This window comes from Medicago truncatula, chromosome 7, assembly GCF_003473485.1.
Source record: "Medicago truncatula cultivar Jemalong A17 chromosome 7, MtrunA17r5.0-ANR, whole genome shotgun sequence".
NCBI lineage: Eukaryota > Viridiplantae > Streptophyta > Magnoliopsida > Fabales > Fabaceae > Medicago > Medicago truncatula.
This window is the reverse complement of record NC_053048.1, coordinates 54764765-54784359: the sequence shown is the minus strand read 5'-3', so window position 1 is coordinate 54784359 and position 19595 is coordinate 54764765. Positions and strand designations below refer to the sequence as shown.

Below are 19595 nucleotides of genomic sequence, written 5' to 3'. Positions count from 1 at the left end.
ATACCCTTCGGCACTTAACTGCCGAAATTTAAAAAAACTGGCTGCATTTAATGTCGAGTAAAACTTCGTCAGTTAACTGCGGAGGAATTTCAAACCTGAAATTAAATAAGGAAATACACCTAAATTTTCCTTAATTCAATTTAATTCTTTAAACATTTTAAGGAATTAAACATAATTATTTTTATGATTTCATTCATATGATTTTGTTGTCATAAATGAAGAAATATGAGAGATGAATAATATCTACATTCGGTAATTAATGGACCTAATAAGTGTAAAAATTAAGCATTTGAATATTGTTTTGCAAATTACTTAAATAAAAAAAAAATCTTTGTGCACAATTATTTTAATGTAGAAAATATAACAATATATTATACCTTAAAAAAAATCGTTGTGCACAATTATTTTAACGATTTTTTATTATTATTTTTATTTAAGTAATGTGCAAAACAATATTTAAATGCTTAATTTTTACACTGATTTAAATGTTATTCTTAATAAGATATATACACATAAGTATAATACTGCAATTGTTTTAAACATACCAAAATAATGATTGAAACATTCAAAATCAATAAATATTATTAATGACAATTTATGGTTTTTGTCAAAAAAAAAAAACAGGTTTGAGGTTTCCTCGGCAGTTAACTGCTGAAGTTTTCATTTTTCCTCGGTGGTTTACTGCCGAAGTTTTCCTCGGGAGTTAACTGCAGCCGGTTCCATAATTCGGCAGTTAACTGCCGAGGGGCATTTGGATAAATTACCAGTGTTTCTCAGCCAATGGCGATGTGTCAACAACAATTCTCTTTTCATAATGTAACAAACTATATTATTTTTTTCAACGACGCAAATATTTTTTTTTTAAAGGAAAATAATATTTGTTTTATTAAGTAACACACAAACAATATAATAAATATTATATTCTTTAAAAAAAACAAATATTATATAAAATCTTCTTAAAAATAATATTATATAAAAAATTTATCTTTATGAATGATACCAACAAAATAGCATTCTTGTATACAAATTTGTTTAAAAGTATAATTAAAAATGAAAAGATCATCTGAGATTTTTTTTTTTTGACAAAATAAAAGATATTCATTCATTCATTCAAATTGATAGAGTACATCGATATAATGTAAATTCGCTAAAAACATCAAGGATGAATATGTGAACAGACTCACAACATCCATGTTAATAGCATAAAACGGCAAAGTACAAATGCCTACACATATGACTATATTTAAATCTTCGGAATAACCATGTCTCCAGATCTGCAACATGGATGCCGCCGAAGTCATCGATTGGATCTGCACTGGATCGAAACTGATCTGACAATCTGAACCGATCAAATACCTGAGAGAAACAAGAAAAACAAACAACGTCGCACAAAGACGACGAACAAACCAACGTCGCACGAAGACAACGAAATCACAAAATAAAAAACGAAATAGATGTGAAAATCACTTATTTCAATAAAAGGGAAAGAGAAAAACGAGATAGAGGGGTGATTTTGGGTCAAAAATTGACCATAAATCACCCCTCTTTGGTGGATGAAGGAGAAGAAATTAGGGTTTTCGTGACGGCTCACAGGAGATAAAGAGAAAAGAAGATCATCCAAAGAATTATTCTTCTTCTTTATATTAGTATAGAGGAAGCCCCTGATATGGTCCTTAATATTAGGGGTTCACCATGATCCTCTCAAAATTACCTTCAATAGCATGTTTCAATAAAAAATACCTTTTCTTGGTCCCACACAAAAAAACATCATTTTTTAACTGCAACAATTGATATTACTTTTGTGCCCTTCTTTTAACAACAAGAAACCATAAGTGCAAAACCTTTTCTCTTTCTTCATCGTCAGTATTCTCTCTTAATTCTCCATATTTTTCTTCTTCCCATTAACATCACAAAATCCAAGTATGAGAAAGTGATTCACAACAAATGCCTTAAAAACTAATAAATGAACAAAAACAAATTCTCCATTCTTTTTGTTGTCTTGATTTGAAGATGGGTCTGCACATTGTTGTTGTTGTTGATGGCTCCCAGGGTGAAAGGTTTATGAACCTAGAACACCGACATATGGCTCGGTGATGAAGGAATCATGTTTGTGAATCCTCATTATCATGGAATTGTTTCGATTCCTGTCAGGGCCGGCCCATAGCCCGTCGAGGCTGGGCGATGACACCGGGCCTCCAATTTTTTGCGGCCCAAAATATTTTTTTTTATATGTAAGACACGAAAATAATGATTATATATCTATTAAAAGCAAATTTAATCAATTTGTGCAGCTTGCCTTAGTGGCGTGGCTATTTTTTGTTGAGTGTGAGGTCATGTGTTCAAGATCCACCAAAGTGTGATTTTAAATTTATTTTTTTTAAATAACTTATTTATTTTTTTGGGCCCAGTTTTTTTTTTTTTTTGCATCTCTTATAAAATTAAAACCGGGCCTATGAATTTGTTAAGACGGCCCTGATTCCTGTAATATTCCACAAAAACAAATAAACAAACATCAAACACTAAACTTTCACAGTTATTAATCAAAGAAAAATAGCAAAACACAAGGTAAAATTAGAAGGGTATAAAATCAATTGAGAACATGGTCAATTCATGTATTTATCAAATAGAAGAAAACCGTGGAGTTATACAATTGATGAAGGTGAAAGAGAGGAGAGAAATTGTTCTACATTTCTGGATTTTTGGTGTTAAATGGAAGGACGCAAAAGTAATATCAATTGCTGTATTTTAAATCAATTTTTTTTCTGTGTGGGACCAAGAAATAATATCTTTTCTTAAAACATGCTATTAAAGGTAATTTTGAGAGGATCATGGGTGAACCCCTAATATTAAGGATCATTCTAGGGGGGCTCCCTAGTATAGATATTGTATTTTTTGATACAATTATTTATTAAAATTTAGCTTTCTTATAAACAAAATCCAAATTATAATAATCATATAAAAACAAAAAATTCACATTTCATCAATATTATAAGATCTTCTAAAAAATCAATATTATAAGATAGTTGCATAAAAACATATAGGATTCCTCTAAAATATGGGAAATTTTATGGTACACCTAAAAATTTGAATGTATTGGTATACCAAGTCCTTAAATTAATAGTTAAATGAGTTATTTTTTGAAGAAAAAAATAATATTCTCTATCACCTATAATTATAATAACTAAATCTTTTTTACCAAAAACATCGACGAAATAAATTTTAATTTTTCTGAATTGTGTGTGTGTTAAAAACAGTTCATGTAAAAAAGCAATAGAACACAAATTTATCCATGTAATTTTGCATTCTTCATATTTTGGTAATTTAGCATCGTAGTCGCACATAAAACAATGATGTGGACATAGAATCTTGCCACATGAATTTTCTTTCTTAACCTGCCAATTTTATTTTTTTGCCTAAAAAAATTGATCAACAAAAATACAAACTTTAGAAGTCAATAGATCATAAAAAAGTCTCTTAAACCTATTAGACCGGCCTACTAAAGTAAATATAAATAATATTTTATTGCTAATATTATTTTTATTATTAAACAAGTTTAACGTTACAAACCGGTTTATTTTTGAACTAGTTTTTAAAATTGATTTTAAAACACTCTCCGGCCCAAAATCCACTTTCCCACTTACTGTATCTCACAAACCAAAGAAGAAAAATAATCAAAGAGGGAGAAAGATAACTGAGCGAAAAGAAGAAAGAGGCCAAAGGAGATAAAGAGAAAGGCTGAAGGAGAGAGAGGTAGAGAGAAAGAAGAGGAAGAAAGAGATAAGGGAAAGAATGGGAACGGGCTGCATTCTCATCTACAAAGAAGAAAACAGAAAATCACCATTGAAAGGTTAGAGTCATCATGGAAATTCCTACATAAAACGAAACCCTCAAGCATGCTTGTCAGAAAAATAACCTTATAAAACGTAAATACCACATTAGTTGAAACATTCATGGATCCAATACTATATCTACAAGTTCCATGGGGTCTAAAACATGTCCAAGAATATAAAACAAATCTAGGGAGTGAAATTTATTTCATCCCAAAAAATGAAGTTTAAGTCATTGCTGGCTACTGTTAAAGTTGATTATATCATTATGATAAGCAGAAGGAGATATTCGAGCATGTTGTCTCTAGATGCCATCATTGAATCTTCGCTCGTTTTGTTGGAGGTACGTCAGAAAACTGATCATCTACCCTCTCATGTTCATTGGTAACTTCAGCTTCATCTGCCATTTGCTTTCTGCTTACATCATGGGAACTTTCTCCGGGTATGTCTTTAGGAATATCAGCGTTACATCCTGATTTATCGCATTCATCTTTTGAAGTTTTTAAATTGTCCACCGGAGAAGAAGGCAGCGTCGTGTCCAACACTGCAGCAGAAGGTGCATTTGAAGGGGAAGGGCCCTTGTTGTCACCAATCTGTTTCTGTTTCTCAAACATCATCTCAAGATGTTTCCCTTGGTTTTCAATTTGAATCTGCAACTTCCTTTGAATCTGTATAACAGTAACAATATCAGGACATGCCAAGACTTGAAGTTCCGGGTGATACTAACAATAATGTACCTCAAGTTGTTCGTGAAGCCGCTTCTGGAGTTCCATCTGCAACCGTAATGCTTCAGTGATTCCCTTACTCCTGTAACCATAATTCAAGGAAAGTTTATGAGCATTATTGTTCATTTCAATGAAGATTTTTTTTTCCCATGGAACAACCATCTACAATGGAATTGTGATTTGTGAACAACAGGTATCATGTCTAAAGCTAAAAGAAGTTAGAGAAATGACTCACGTTTTCAAGTCTAGAGATTTCATTTCCTCAATTGAACTCATCTTTTTCTCAGAAGTTTCTGCAGGTACAGAAGAAGATTTCAATCACCATTCACATTCTTACTCTTATATTTTGACAAAATTTGAAAGGAATTTTGTTAGGCCTACTGTTAGTAAACATTATTAGGCAGTTATTATTTTATTAGCCAGCCATTATTACATTAATATCTAACAGTTATGTATTAGGAAGCAGTTATGTTTCTAGGCAGTTACTAGATAAATAGGGAATCTGAAGGACAATGTCAATAGCAAGAGACCAAGCCCTCGAATTCTTGGAGGGAGAGACCAAGAATCTCGAATTCCTAAGCAGCCTATTGTGTAATCATATTCTATTATCAATAAAATTAAGTTATTTCTATTATATTTATGTGTTTGGTACCGGTTTCTATCAAGTTTCTGTGTGCATCAAATATTCTTCAAATGTAACAAGAATAGGGTGGAAAAAGCATTCTACACTTGCCTTTGAATGAGAGAAAGTAGATAAACTTTTGAAGTTTTAAATAAAGGAATAATTGGATTTTTACTTCTACACTTTTCTTTCTTCTCTACCTTTCCTTTTCACTTTAACAAATAAGAGATTGTTCCAAATTTTAAAATGATCTTTTGTGTTTCATCCATGTCTTCTTTTTATCAATCCCAACATAGGACATGAAGAAGAAGAAGAACACATACAAAAAAGACATTTGAAGTTGAAATAAAACATCTTTCTCAAAACTATAGGGGGATAAAGAAGCCACACATCCACAAAAAAAAATTGGTAGCAAAACCTGCTGTATAAAACAATAAGGATTACAAGTACACTCTTGTATACCTTCTGGTGACTCAGGTTTGTATCTGGCAGTTCTATACTTCTGAAATTAAAAGAACAATTAATTTATAAACAACATTAGATTATAAAAATCGACATACACACCAGTGACGACACCAACAAGCTCAATTTAAGAGGACGGAAAATCCATATATGTACCTGGAGGTGGCTTTTTACATGGTAGATAGTAAGGCCCTCAACATTCATTAGATTCAAGACACCTTTTGGAGTAGCCTCTGCATGTTAACATCATTAGATGATGAGAAGAAACGTTCATGAGAGAAGGTCAAACGAAGGATGAAATTAGGAAGAAGTAAACATACTCTCGCTACCACCAAGCTGGTTGACTGCTTCCACAAAAGCTTCGTGAAGTTCTGGACTCCAACGCATTCTAGGCTTAGTTTGAGATGCAGTTGATGCTGATGCTGAAGCTGAAGCAGGATTACAAAGATTGTTGACTTCTCCAGATGATGTATGCTGCTTCTGAGAAACATGCATCGCCTGCATCAGAAAAGTAGGATATACTGTTAACAGCCACATACAACATATAGGGGAACAGAGAATGAACTATATACACAAACTCACATACACATGGTGACAAATTCAATTAATAATAGAACTGATCATCCAAATGTGCGACGCAGAAAGTTAATAGAAGTGAAAACCTAGGTGAGAAGAACTGTATGTGTGTTTGTTTTGTTTCTTTGTCATAAACCTCCGGCTCATGAGGCAAATGGGCCCTAGTGAGTTCGGCTGGGAGGTAAGTAAAGTTTAGACTAGGATTGTTCTTGTTCGAGCCAAGATTAGAAATCAGATTGAGAAACAAACCTTTTGTGTTGGTTCAACAACATTGTCATCACCAAGAAGCTGACTCCAATTTGGATTAACAGAATCATCACTTGTCATTAGCTGTTCAACCCACTCCCCAAAATCAGTTTTTTTGACATTGTCTTCATTCATGTAACAAGCACTGTTTTCCACCTGATCATGCTGGACAGAAAAAATATCAGGAAAACCAAGAATATCCGGCAATGGATCTGGGCCCCACGATATATCATCATTTTCTTGAAGGTGAGAAGTGAATGTTGCTGAGTGGATTTCCGAAGACACATTGTCACCTAATGCCTGAGAAGTGAAGGGAGAATCTTGATATTGCCTATCATGTTGTGAAACGGGGGGGAAAGGGACACCACCAGGACATTCAGCATTGGTTGAAAACACCGGTCGAACACTTCTGATCGGATACGACGATGTAGCTTGCAATGAGGCAGGATTTGCTGTCAGACTCCTGACAGGTGAACAATTGAAAGAATCTGGGGGTTTCATATAATTGCTTTCCATAAGACTGGGAAGAACAGGTGAAGATGAAGAAGGCATGGCTCTCGAAGTTTATCTGTCCTGATTTCAAATTTTCAATATAAAAAGCATGTTTGTATGTCAGCTAATCACACTAATAACAAATTATCTTGACTGCCAACATAAATAACCCTGTTGCTCACAAGTTTAAACTTTTTTTCAACTAGAAAAAAAATTAAACTTGTTGTGTCATTAAAAGCACTAGAAAACATATAGAAGTCATTTGAGAAAGTATTCAACTACCCTAAGAATACATCACAATATTCACAAATATCCTTGAAAGAATGGGAAAATATTTAAAATTACAAGCTTAAGAAAATAATCTAACCAACACTAATTCATGAAAAATGTGATTAGAAGTTAGAACCACAGTTTCTACAATATGTATGTATGCAATACCAAATAACGTGATGCAACTACAAGCACAATGGAAATTTAAAACCTTGATCTGTACATAAAATAATTTATTGGGATATTTTGAAGTAAGCATGTTAAAATGATTCATGAACACGGAAGCTATATACTCATGAACTAACACATGTAATATCATACAAATTGATGTTGATATTGAAAATCAAGGGAATGAAAAAGAAAGAAAGAAAAAAACAAAGTTCCAGATTGAAAAAATAATCATAACCCAATAAATTAATAATCTTATCAAAAAATATACTAGTCAATTAAAAAAAAAAAAAGGTGTGATGTTGAGAAAGAATTAGAAAAAAGATGAAGTGGGAAAAGAGAAGAGAAGAGAAGAGAAGATACCTTGAAATTGGGAAAAAGCGGTAATGGAATCTAAAAAGAATGAAGATTGTTGGAGAAGAGGAGTTATAATAATGCACAAACACAAACACGATAACGTATTTGTGTTGTAGTTGTTGTCGTGTTTAACTAACTAAAAGTAAAACAAACAAAACCAGACTCTGTCCTTCTTCATCGCAGAGTCCTAGATTTTTGTTTTATGATGATATGATTATGATTAGGTTAGGGTGATTTTTTAGGATTACCAATTTTTCTCTCTCGTTCAACACAAATACGCTAACTTGCGGCGGCTCCCACGTGTGGTTATTGTCTACTTTGGGCCGTCTGATTCATTTCTTCATGTTACTAGTTGTCATCTCCAACTCGCAACTGGTTCATGACTTCATCTCAAAAACAAAAGACAACTTGTTGACTTTTGAGAATTGATGTTCCCACATTAGATAGGCTCTGGCACACGATAAATAACGTTTTTCCCCTCTCAGCAGTTAATTGTCGAGGAATTTGAGATTCGGCTGCAGTTAACTGTCGAGGAAAACTGATTATGCAGACAGTGGGTTCTGCATAATTCTAAACATTTCCAAGCCATTTTTTTGGCCAGTTTTTACCTGTAATTAAACCAGAGCATTTTCAAAGGCAAAATAATTCATACAACATTGAAACATGGACAAAAACAAGATAAATGCAATATCTTTTACAATTGTCCATAATTAAATTAAACCAACATTTGGTTCAAATTACACAAACGTTTGAAATTCATCAAAACGTTACAAAGTGTCCATAATTAAACAACTCATTACACATCATTAAATTAAATCCCTACTTACATTCAACGCAATTGCATATGGAACGAACATACATATATAATATATTATCTTCCACCATATTCCGAAACATAAATCCGACGTCGCCATCGTCGCGAATAAGCCAAGGCATATAGCTTGTCGTTTTCCATGCGTATTCATCTCTATCTTCTCCTAGGTCTATGTATGACATTTGACCAAACAAGTGACGTGTATATTGATTTTCACCAAGATGCTCAAAATAAGTGTTAAGTTGTGCCTTCAAATCGTCAAGAGAGTCTGTCGACGTTATCATAACCTTAATCGTCTTTTTAAATGTGGAGTACCTAACACGCCCTTCAATTTGTGCAACCTCAGACATGTCTCACTTGAAAAAAGCTTTAAAAAAAAATCATAGATTAGAACAAAATTAAATGGAATGTAATAACGAATAAATCAAATGCGTAAACATTAATAAGCTATAAATAAGTATTGCACTAGTTTCACCACATAAAAGTCATATATATATATATATATATATATATATATATATATATATATATATATATATATATATATAAATATAAATTACATAATGTTACTTATATATTGGCCACAAAAAATTGGCGTAGATACCCATAAAAAAACCAAAAAATGAACGGATTAAAATGCTCAATACCTGTTTTTTTACGTCAAAAGTGTCTTGATACCTCCTATGCTTGATGCTTGAATGATTTTGGATCAAGAATTGATGAAAAAAGTATTAGATTTTGGGATTGAATGGAGGTGGAAATGAAGTTGATGATGAAAATAGTATGTAGGGGGAGCAGGTGGCTGTTTCATCTGATGAAACATTTCCTCGACAGTTAACTGCAGCCGGAATTTAATTGTCGAGGGGGCAAAAACGTATTTTACTAGTGTGGCACAACCTTATGTAATGTGAGAACAACAATTCTCTTGACTTTTTTGTCTTCAAAATTTTTTATGGGTTAAATATACTATGGTTCAGTGGTGAAAAGGCGAATACCCGCGTGTCCATTTTCCGTTCTTTTTATTGCACTAACGTTTAAAAATTATAATTAATATTTATTTTTATGACATTTTGATTTTGATTAAAACTAAAAATATAAATATTTTTTACTTTCAAGTTATAACAAACAAAACTAATCAATGGTTATCAATTTTAATGACACCAACAATATAACAAAAAAATATAATCTAAATTCTTTTTTTAACACACCAACAACAATCTTTATTATATAAAAAGTTTGTTACACTTTTTAAATGATAAAGGAAAAAATTCAGATCGTGTTTGTTACATTTTAATATTTAAATTTATTCTTATCTATTTGTTACATGTGTTATTTGTATTGAAAATTAATGGTATTTTTGAAAAGGAAAATGTCAGCCCAAAAATGCCGAAATGAGTAATTTTCTTTATATATATATTATAGATTATAAATATATCAATTTTTTTTATTTAATCCTTCTAAAAACTTTCTTCGACTTTTAGGTCTCCCAACAATTCTCTATCATCATTTTTTATATTTAGTTTTAAGGTTAATTAAGTAAATGGTCCCCATAAATATACCAACATTTAATTTCAGTCCCCCAAAAATATTTCTTAGGCTTTTGCTCCTTCCAAAAAATTTAATTCATGAAATTAATTCATACATTTTAGTCAACTCTTGTCTAACCTTCACAGTAATTTTTAATAAAATTTATCAGAAATATGTGAATATTATGACAATCTCTCACAAAAAAAAAAATCAGAACTTTTTAACAAAATATGAATTTTTATATTATTTGTGCTAAAAAATTCAACATGAACATGAATTAAATATAATTTTTTTAACAAATTGTGAATTAAATATGAATTCTTAAGAATTTTAAGAGTCAATGCCAATATGCCATAATGACATGTGTACATCAATTAACATTTTTTTATTAAACCTGACGGAAATGACTAAAATGTTTAACGAATATGAGATTAAAGGATCGAAACAGACTCTTAATTATTACTTATGGTACCAAAGCGATACGAAAATAACTTAAGGGACTGAAACAACAATTAAGTCTAAAAAAAGACAAGAGTAATGATAATGGAAAACTTTTGAAGATTAAAATTGAAAAAAAGTAGTTCACCCATTAATAAAGGTTTTTTCTAGATTACCTTTGAAGAATGGTGGGTAATTTACCCACCAATCAATGAAAATGAGCAATTTGTTGGTGGGGTCAAGATAGTTCATGAATATCACTTAAAAATGTGCTTATGTGGCTAATGTGTATTGGTTGGGGTAAATTACCCACCATTCTTCCATGGATACCCTAGTTGTCACCATTAATAAAACTCGGGGTATTTTTTCAGCTTATCTAACGCATAGAATATAATTATTTAATTACAGATGATTAAAAAAAAAAACATAAATTGAAACTGTTTATTTCGTAAAGCAAGTAGTATTTTAAGGAATTATATAAAATTAATTGACTATTTATTTAATTTTTTTGTGGTTTTTGGTAATTTTAAAAAGGACAAATATTTATTTTTGTCTCTGAATGCGTAATAGGTAGTCATAATAGTGATTTAATGTATCAAAATTCTAAAATATGGCAAATATTCATTTTGGTTAAAATACTATGTTAATATTATCGTATTAATCCATCAATATATTTATTTACTGTCATATCAGATTCAATAAAAATAAAAATTTATTGTTAGCATTGAGAGAATATATCTTAGTTCAGTTGATAAGAACAATACATAAAATATACAAGGTTCAAGGTTTGAACCCTAATAAAAAAAAAAATATTAAGAGACTATTTTAACGTTATAGAAAGAATGCAACTCTAAGATTATGTTTGTCCAAACAGAAACCAAGTCATCCTTCTCACACGAATAAAAAAGATTGGATGATATCATTAATGTAAATATTACTTTTAAAAGTAATAAAGTGATATCATAGATTAGTGTAATTGGATATAATCATTGATCTTTATAAAGTAAAGTACATTTTGGCTGCTAGAGACTGTGAAAGGTTGCAAATGGAGAGAGGCAAGTGCCAAAGTAGTGAGAAAGTGAAAGTGGACGCATGTCAAAATGGTCCAAACAATGTCATTATCAAATTCCTTTTGGGCAGGTGAATTCATGGTGGCACTTCATTCCTTGCTACTTGCCGCTGCCCGGTGTCAATGTCAATTTTCGTCGAAAATGAACGGAAGATATTTTTCCATCTCAATTTCTAATTATTTTCAAGCTACGACAAAATAATTATTTTTCCACAAATGTATTACCACTAAGCAAAATAATGCACAAAGATTGCAACAGTTCATTGAAGCTTGAAAGTTGAATGTGTCCAACATATATTTATCACTTGATTAACGGTGTCAAGTGTTCTATATCAGTGCACATATATTTAGCTACAATAGTTGTATTTTTTTTGTTATGGGTTCTACTTGAAACTTTTGGTGATGATTCTCATTGTCACGTTTTTTTTTTTTTTTTTTTTTTTTTAAATTCTTCGGTTTGAAGAAGAAGATTCGAGTAATGTGAAGTTTGATCGGAAAATAAGTTAAAGGCTTAAATATGTGTCCAGTCCCTGCAAATAGGCCTCAGTTGAATTTTAGTCCCTGTAATTACTAATCCTCCCAATTTGCCCCTGCAAATATTAATCACTTAAAATTTGGTCCTAATTAAGAAATCTTCAGTACGTGGCAGGTGATTAGCGACGTGGCGCTGATGTGGCGTGTAGTGACTGGAATGTGTCAGGCTGACTCAGATTTTAGGAGGCGAACTTCCCATTTTGCCCTTAATGAATCCTGAGAACGGGAAAAGACCATTTTAACCCTGTCTTCCCACTTAAATCTTCCCTCTCTTCTTCTTCTTCTTTCACGGCTTCTTCTTCTTTCTTCTTCTTTCTTCTTCCTCCATTTTCACAAAAACCCTAATTTCACCAACCTATTATTGTTCGAATTTCTCACCAAATCCTTTTGCAATAATCAATTCGTCACCTCTAAATCCGCTTTGCTTTGTTTTTACCTCCAAAAAATGTCGTCAACTGCAACTTCCACCCAAGACTCTTACTAAATGGGCTGGGTAACTTGTTATCGTAAAGACCCACCTGAAGAGATGCAGACCTCGCGTGGAATGCTACCTGTGTGCTACTGTCATCAACCTATGGTGATCTACATTGCAAATACTGTAGAGAATCAGGGGCGTAGGTTTTGGAAGTGTCGCAATTGGCAGGTTAGTGTGTTCATAATGCTTATTATGTAGTTTTTGTAGAATGAAAATTAATGGGTTGTTGGAATGTTGTTCATGATGCACAGAAAGCAAGGAAATGTAACTTGTTGATTTGGGATGATGAACTTGGTCCTTCTACGAGACCTTTTGTTACAGTGTCAGCTACTCCATCAAATGCATCAATTGAGCAGCCAAGAAAAGAGTCGTCGAAAGCGGTGGTCGAAGAAGTTAAGCTGGGAATGTCAAATGTGGAGACTAGATCAGAGAAGTGTAACTGTGCAGAGACTTTGCAGGGAATGTGGGACGAGAAGAAAGAAAAAATGAAGATGAAATTGGTGCAACAAAAGAAGAAATTTGACTGGTTGAAGTTGTTTGTTATAGTTAGCTGGGTGTTCTTTGTGGTATGTTATGCAAAGAAGTAGTGAGTTAAGTGGAGAAGTTGGAATAGGATTAGTAATGTGTTTGTGGTAATGTAATGTGTTTGGGATTTAGAAAACAATGTGTTTGTGTTTGTGATGTTTATGTAATGTGTATGTGTTTATTTGAACTTGTAATGTGACAATGTGTAATATGTTGGTTTGGTTTAATGAAATGTGATCTTATGAATTAAATTTGTTTGTGATTGAACCTGTTGACATACATACATCATATGGAATTAGGAAAGCATAAATATTTTACATCAATAATAAATGATGTCAACATAGAACTTGTTCATAACTTGTGCATAAACAAGAATTACAACCAAAATACTTAACTAGAAGACTTAAAGGGTGTAACCCATAATCTGTCAACATTACTTGGACTTAGCCAAGAATTACAACCAAAATACTTGACCACAAAATACTTAACCACATAATACTTAACCAAAATGCTAGGCAAAATTCCATTCAAGTTGCATACACAGTTAAAACCAACAAATTAAAACACATTAAACATATTTTATGGTGTCAACTTTTCTAAGGAGGCCTAGACATGATCCAAGCTTTGCCTCTGGGACAACTTTGACAGGGGGATCAGTCTCCTTCTGAGCATCAGCATTACAATCTTCAGCTATATGAATTGGGTCATCCATATTCTTTCCTGGTCCCTTCTTGTTAGCATTAGTTCTCCAAACATTCCTACCACTTCTCCTCACTTTACCTAAGCCATGCTTCTTACCTTCTGACTTTGATTGTCTTGGTGCTTGTGTTGGTGCAACAGATGGTTTGGGTGGAACAGATTTTAGGACAGGTTCACAAATAGTTTTCACAATGGTATATGGTTTAACAAATGTTTTTGAGTGTGTTGATGTGTTTACTGTTGTACTCACATCAACAGATGGTTTCACAGTTGTTTGAGATGTGTTAGTAGTCTTAACATTGGTGTAGACCTTTGCACTAGGCTTACCAATGTTAACTGTGTTTGGGTGAGCTTGTACAGATGTGTTGACTTTTGCAGATGGTGCTACAATTGTTTTTGAGCTCCTACCAGTGTGAACTGTGGTGTGTATTGATGCACTTGGTTCAATGACAGTTTGTGTTTGTGTTGGTGCAAGTGGGTTTGTTCTCATAAATGCACTTGGAGGGTTTACCTGTTTTGATGGGTTGCATTTAGGAAGTCCCTTAACAAGTCTTCTCTTCTTCTTGACTGGTTCAACTTTCTCACCCATCATAGTACTTATAGATCCCTGACTACTTTCAACTTGAGTTGCCCGAGATACTTGTGCTTGCCTTTGAGAAACTTGTGCTTGACCAACTTCAACTTCTGGTTCACCTTGACTGACAACTTCACATTGGACCTGGCTTGTGCCCTCTGCTTGCCCATAACTCTGTACTGATTGCCCTTCATTCTCCTCTTGCCTTGTTGTTGGTTTAGGTGCTTTCCTCTGTCATTTAACATTAAACATAGTATGAATTAGTAAACAGTTAGAAGATAATGAATATAATTATTGTTAAAAGTTGAATCTAATGAACAAAGTTATATGGTACCTTCCTCTTTTGTGCTTCAGGGTCAACTGTCTGACTCTTGCATCCTCTTGCATTGTGCCCAAATTTGTTACAAGTTGTGCATCTGTAGCTTGTGTTTGCTCTGCTATACTTGCCTTGTGTTTGACTAGCCTCACCAGGCTCCCTCCTCCTAAGCTTCTTTGGTCTCCCAGGCCCTTTTTTATAAGTTGGTGGAAGCATCTCCTCACATTCCACCTCAGGCCACATATCTTGTCCATTAATGGCACTCACATTATGGCTGTAACATGCTTCATATGTCTTTCTAGAATAACACTCATGGACATAGTCTTCTGGCCTTCCATCTCTCTTACCTATGGCTGCAACTGCATGCCTACAAGGTATACCTACCAACTCCCAAAAATTACAACTACATGTCCTATTTGCAGTGTTTACAGTAAATCTATGTCCACCACCCACCATTTCAACCTCAAACTCATCACCTATTCCCCAAGTTGCTATCAAGTTTCCAGATCTTTGAATCTCAGTGTTCAATCTTTTCCTTGGCATAGGCATGATATCACCTTGCCAGTTACTTAACTTATTCCTAAGTTTTGACATCCTATTCATGAGGTATGTTCTAATCCACTCTGCCATTGTGAGGATTGGCTTATCTCTAGCTAATAATATAGTAGCATTAAAAGCCTCTGAAATGTTATTCATTAATACATCACACTTAGGATAATATGAAAATGCATGCTTACACCATAATTTAGGATCATGTCCCACTAGCCACTCCCATGCTTTCACATCCACCTTTTTCAGCTCTTCCATCTTAACATTCCAAGCTGTGCAGTAAAACACAAACATATACAGATTCAGTCAATCCCCTTATTAGTAAAACTCAAATAATGCAGTAAAACTTAGGATAATATCAGTTAAGCTTTTACCTTGTCTATATGTAGCCTTTGCTGCACCCATCATCAAATCCCTTATCAATGTTCCTCCTCCAAATTTTTTCTTGAAATTGGCATATAGATGCCTAAGACAGTACCTATGTTCAATTCTATCAGACCATTCATCAAACACACTCATCAATCCTTGAATCATACAAACAAATTAAGATAAGTTAATCATAAATAAATAAATAAAACACAGCTCCAAATTAAGTTAAGTTAATCATAATTACCTTTTGTTGATCTGAAATAAACACCCATCTTTTGTTTCCAATATCTTCAAGCAGTAAAGTTAAAAACCACCTCCATGTCTCTTTGGTTTCATTCTCAACAACTCCAAATGCTAATGGGAAATATTGGTCATTTGCATCTCTTCCAACAACAACTAATAATATACCTCCAAACTTAGTTTTCAAGTGACACCCATCCACTCCAATAAATGGCCTACAACCAGCCAAAAAACCTTGCTTGCAACCATCAAAACAAAAGTAAAACTTGCTGAATCTTGGTTGATTTGTTATCAAGGTTCTCTCAACATTAAGCTTGAGATTATTCCCATTACACACCCTCTTTAACTCAGCTGCATACCTCCACAGTAAACTGTATTGTTTCTTTGCATCACCATCTAATATTTCAGTGGCCCTCTTCCTTGCACTCCAAGATGTATGAAATGATACCCCAACAGAATACTGCCTCCTCAGATCTTTCATGATATCTTTGACCTTTTGTTCACCACTACCCCTCATTTTTTCCACAACAATTTTGGTTAACCAATTTGCATTGGCACTAGAGTTATCTAGTGACCTACCACATGTGTGGTCCACACCCAATGTCTTTATTTTATATGTATGGCTGTTAGCCACTTTGCTGCAGTGGGCCACATACTTGCACCCCTTGTGCTTATCCTTACACTCTACCCTACACCTTTCCTTGTCATTTTTCACAAACTTAATTTGATATCCATTTAATACATTCAACTCCCTCATGGCCATTCTGAACTCTGCAATTGACTTAAAGTCCATACCAACTTTGAATTTAAAGGCTGGTGTTAGTTGGCTCATCTTAAACACATCTACTCTTGGTCCCCTTTCAGATTCTGACTCATCAGGGTCATCTGAATAAAGCTCATCACTTTCATACTCTCTCTCCCACTCAAGATCATTATCATCTTCTTGTCTGTCAACCATTGATATTTCCTTGATTTTTGAACCTTTTTGAACAATTGGTTTCACATCCATTGTAGTTATATCATCTGGTTCAAACCCATCATCACCCCCCAATGCTCTATCATGCTCACTATCATCAAAATATTCACCATCTGACTCATCTTCACTGCTCCCTGACTTCTCATCATCAGAACACACCAACACACCTTTTCCTTTCTTATCTACCTTTTCCTTCTCTAGTCCATCTCCATTTACATCAACCTGAGAACTTTGTCCAACTTCCCTATTAATAACAGTAACACAGCTTGGAACATCCACCAACATACTAACTTCATCAACATCATGTTCTACAAACAAGTTAACTGGCTTGTTTTCTTTCAAAGCATATTCCTTCATCTCACTAACATCAGCATCTACCTTAACAACCCTAAAGTTTACTTCGTAATGAGGCATCCACCATAATCTATATGTACCCTTTTTAATACTCAAATCTTCTTCTACATACCCACTTAATTCAAAAAAACTAAACTTATCAGGGTCTAAACCTTCAAACCTTTTTACCTCCCCTCCTGTATAACTTATCAACCACTCCCTACTAAAACAACCTCCATAATGACAATCAACAGAAATAGTACCCATACCTGTACAAAACATTGCGATAACAACATTTAGGGTTTTGAAAATGCATAAACGGAACAGGGTTTTTAACATAAATACACAGGTTCAACATTTTGGGTTTTGTATGCATAAATGGAGCAGGGTTTTCAACAAATCAAACACGAGTTCATCATTTTTTACGGTTTTTATTTCAAAAATTTAGTTTTTAACACAAGCATCAACCTTTAGGGTTTAGAAATTCCAGAAATAAAACACAAACACACCTGCGATAAGCTTCCAACACCAGCGAAATCGTTTGCACCGCAACTCCTCGCGAAATCGTTTTCACCACCGTAGCGCGAATTCGTTTTCTCCAATCAACTTCGTTTGTGACCTTCTGATTCTTTGGTTTTCCTGGGTTTGTAAATCGTAATCCTAATTTTGCTAATTTTCCCCCCAAACCGTGTTTCAGATACAAATGAGAGGGAAGTGGGAAGACAGGGGCAAAATGGTCTTTTCCCGTTCTCAGGATTCATTAAGGGCAAAATGGGAAGTTCGCCTCCTAAAATCTGAGTCAGCCTGACACATTCCAATCACTACACGTCACATCAGCGCCACGTCGCTAATCACCTGCCACGTACTCAAGATTTCTTAATTAGGACCAAATTTTAAGTGATTAATATTTGCAGGGGTAAATTGGGAGGATTAGTAATTACAGGGACTAAAATTCAACTGAGGCCTATTTGCAGGGACTGGACACATATTTAAGCCTAAGTTAAATATACCAAAAAATTATTTTAATGAAAGTTAAATCAAATTCTTTATTTGTTATTTGTTGAAACTTATTAACAATTCGATCGATCTTTTGGTTATTGTTACGGTCTTTCAAACAGCGGTATATTTATGAATTACATTAGTATTATTTATCATTTCATCAAACAATGTATTTTTTTCTTCCTCCACCACTAAGTTGTTTGTCACATGGTGCTTTGGAATTGCTTTTTGGAACGCCTTGTTTTTGTTAAAAAGTATATATATAGAGAGAGAGGCCCTTGTAACTCTAATCTATCTAACTAAGATAAGATATAGAAAATAGGCGCAGCATTCAATTAAAAAAATAAAAGGCTGGATGAAATTAATAAAATTAGCATGGTGACCACTAGGTATTGACTTAGCAACATTACAATTGCGAGGTCTCCGTGAGCTTATTTTAAAGGGCAAATAACATCGCATAATATATATAGGGACGAGGTTTGAACTTTAGATACCTTATTTATTTATCTTCAATATAAATTTTTAGCTACTAGACTGTTTGATCAAAATAATTCTTACGATTTTGAGATTCATATAAAAAAGTTAATGACAAGTGTTAGTTGTTATGTTAATATTTTCTCAAAAAGATTCATACCTTGAACTTTAACTCATTTAATCCATTAGCTCAACCTAATAAGCTACTTGCCCCTAAGTGAGGTTCACATTCTACTTTCAACTTCCTTCTTTCAGAGTCCTATCTTGTAATACGTCCATGATCCATTTTTTATGAACGTGATTTGTTCATTTTTTTTATAAGCGGTGAATTGTTCATATGAATATTTCCATAAAAAAAAAAAAAAAAAAAAAAACTCACTCAGAAGGGGGACAAACTCATGGGTGAAGCAGCAAAGTTATTCACAAGATAGATGAGTGTAAATTATGAATCTTTAACAATTTGTAACAAAATATATCTAAAGTGATCACTCGTATAGAGAAGTTAGTTAAACAATAATTGTTTGTTGACTTAATTGCACTTTTGGACCCTTATCTTTTCAAAAGTTGCGGTTATGGACCCATAACTAATTTAAATACAAAACAGCCTCCTATGTTTTGATTCTTTGGCAGTTTTGGCCCCCCAAGGCAAAATAAAAATAAATTTTTTGACACGTGGCACCTCACTTAGGGTGCCACGTCAGCGTTGACCGAGTCAACACTGGACTAGGGGTTCAAAACTGCCAAATAATCAAAACATAGGAGGCTGTTTTGTATTTAAATTAGTTAGGGGTCCATAACCGCAATTTTTTAAAAGATAGGGGTCCAAAAGTGCAATTAAGCCTTGTTTGTTCTTATAGCGCTTCTCAAAAGTTATAGTTATAATTTAAATATGAAAATTGTAATGTGTGTGAAATGTGTGTATGCAACTATTAAATAGTA

The 19595-nt window shown here is 33.4% G+C and overlaps 3 protein-coding genes across 4 annotated transcripts; 1 reads left to right on the top strand and 2 right to left on the bottom strand.

Moving 5' to 3' along the window:
- Window positions 1-3874: 3874 nt before the first annotated feature.
- LOC25499705 (protein PHR1-LIKE 1) lies at window positions 3875-8146 on the bottom strand. Of its 2 annotated transcripts, none has more exons than XM_024770607.2 (8): window positions 7752-8146; window positions 6462-7031; window positions 5957-6134; window positions 5793-5869; window positions 5637-5676; window positions 4788-4845; window positions 4565-4634; window positions 3875-4495 (listed from the first exon to the last, which is right to left on the bottom strand). In XM_024770607.2, exons 2-8 carry the CDS (start codon window positions 7008-7010, stop codon window positions 4142-4144), a joined length of 1326 nt encoding a protein of 441 aa, XP_024626375.1. In that variant the 5' UTR covers window positions 7011-7031; window positions 7752-8146; the 3' UTR covers window positions 3875-4141. The 2 variants fall into 2 exon arrangements, with proteins under 2 accessions (XP_024626375.1, XP_013450552.1); XM_013595098.3 differs by having other exon boundaries at window positions 6462-7026.
- Window positions 8147-12652: 4506 nt separating this feature from the next.
- LOC120576831 (uncharacterized) lies at window positions 12653-13360 on the top strand. The gene is made up of 2 exons (XM_039827357.1): window positions 12653-12770; window positions 12854-13360. The coding sequence occupies exons 1-2, from the start codon at window positions 12654-12656 to the stop codon at window positions 13187-13189; spliced, it is 453 nt and encodes a 150-aa protein (XP_039683291.1). The 5' UTR covers window position 12653; the 3' UTR covers window positions 13190-13360.
- Window positions 13361-13457: 97 nt separating this feature from the next.
- On the bottom strand, window positions 13458-16554 carry LOC112416481 (uncharacterized). Its single transcript, XM_039827432.1, has 4 exons — window positions 15879-16554; window positions 15640-15790; window positions 14735-15537; window positions 13458-14631 (listed from the first exon to the last, which is right to left on the bottom strand). Exons 1-4 carry the CDS (start codon window positions 16389-16391, stop codon window positions 13696-13698), a joined length of 2403 nt encoding a protein of 800 aa, XP_039683366.1. The 5' UTR covers window positions 16392-16554; the 3' UTR covers window positions 13458-13695.
- Window positions 16555-19595: the final 3041 nt, after the last annotated feature.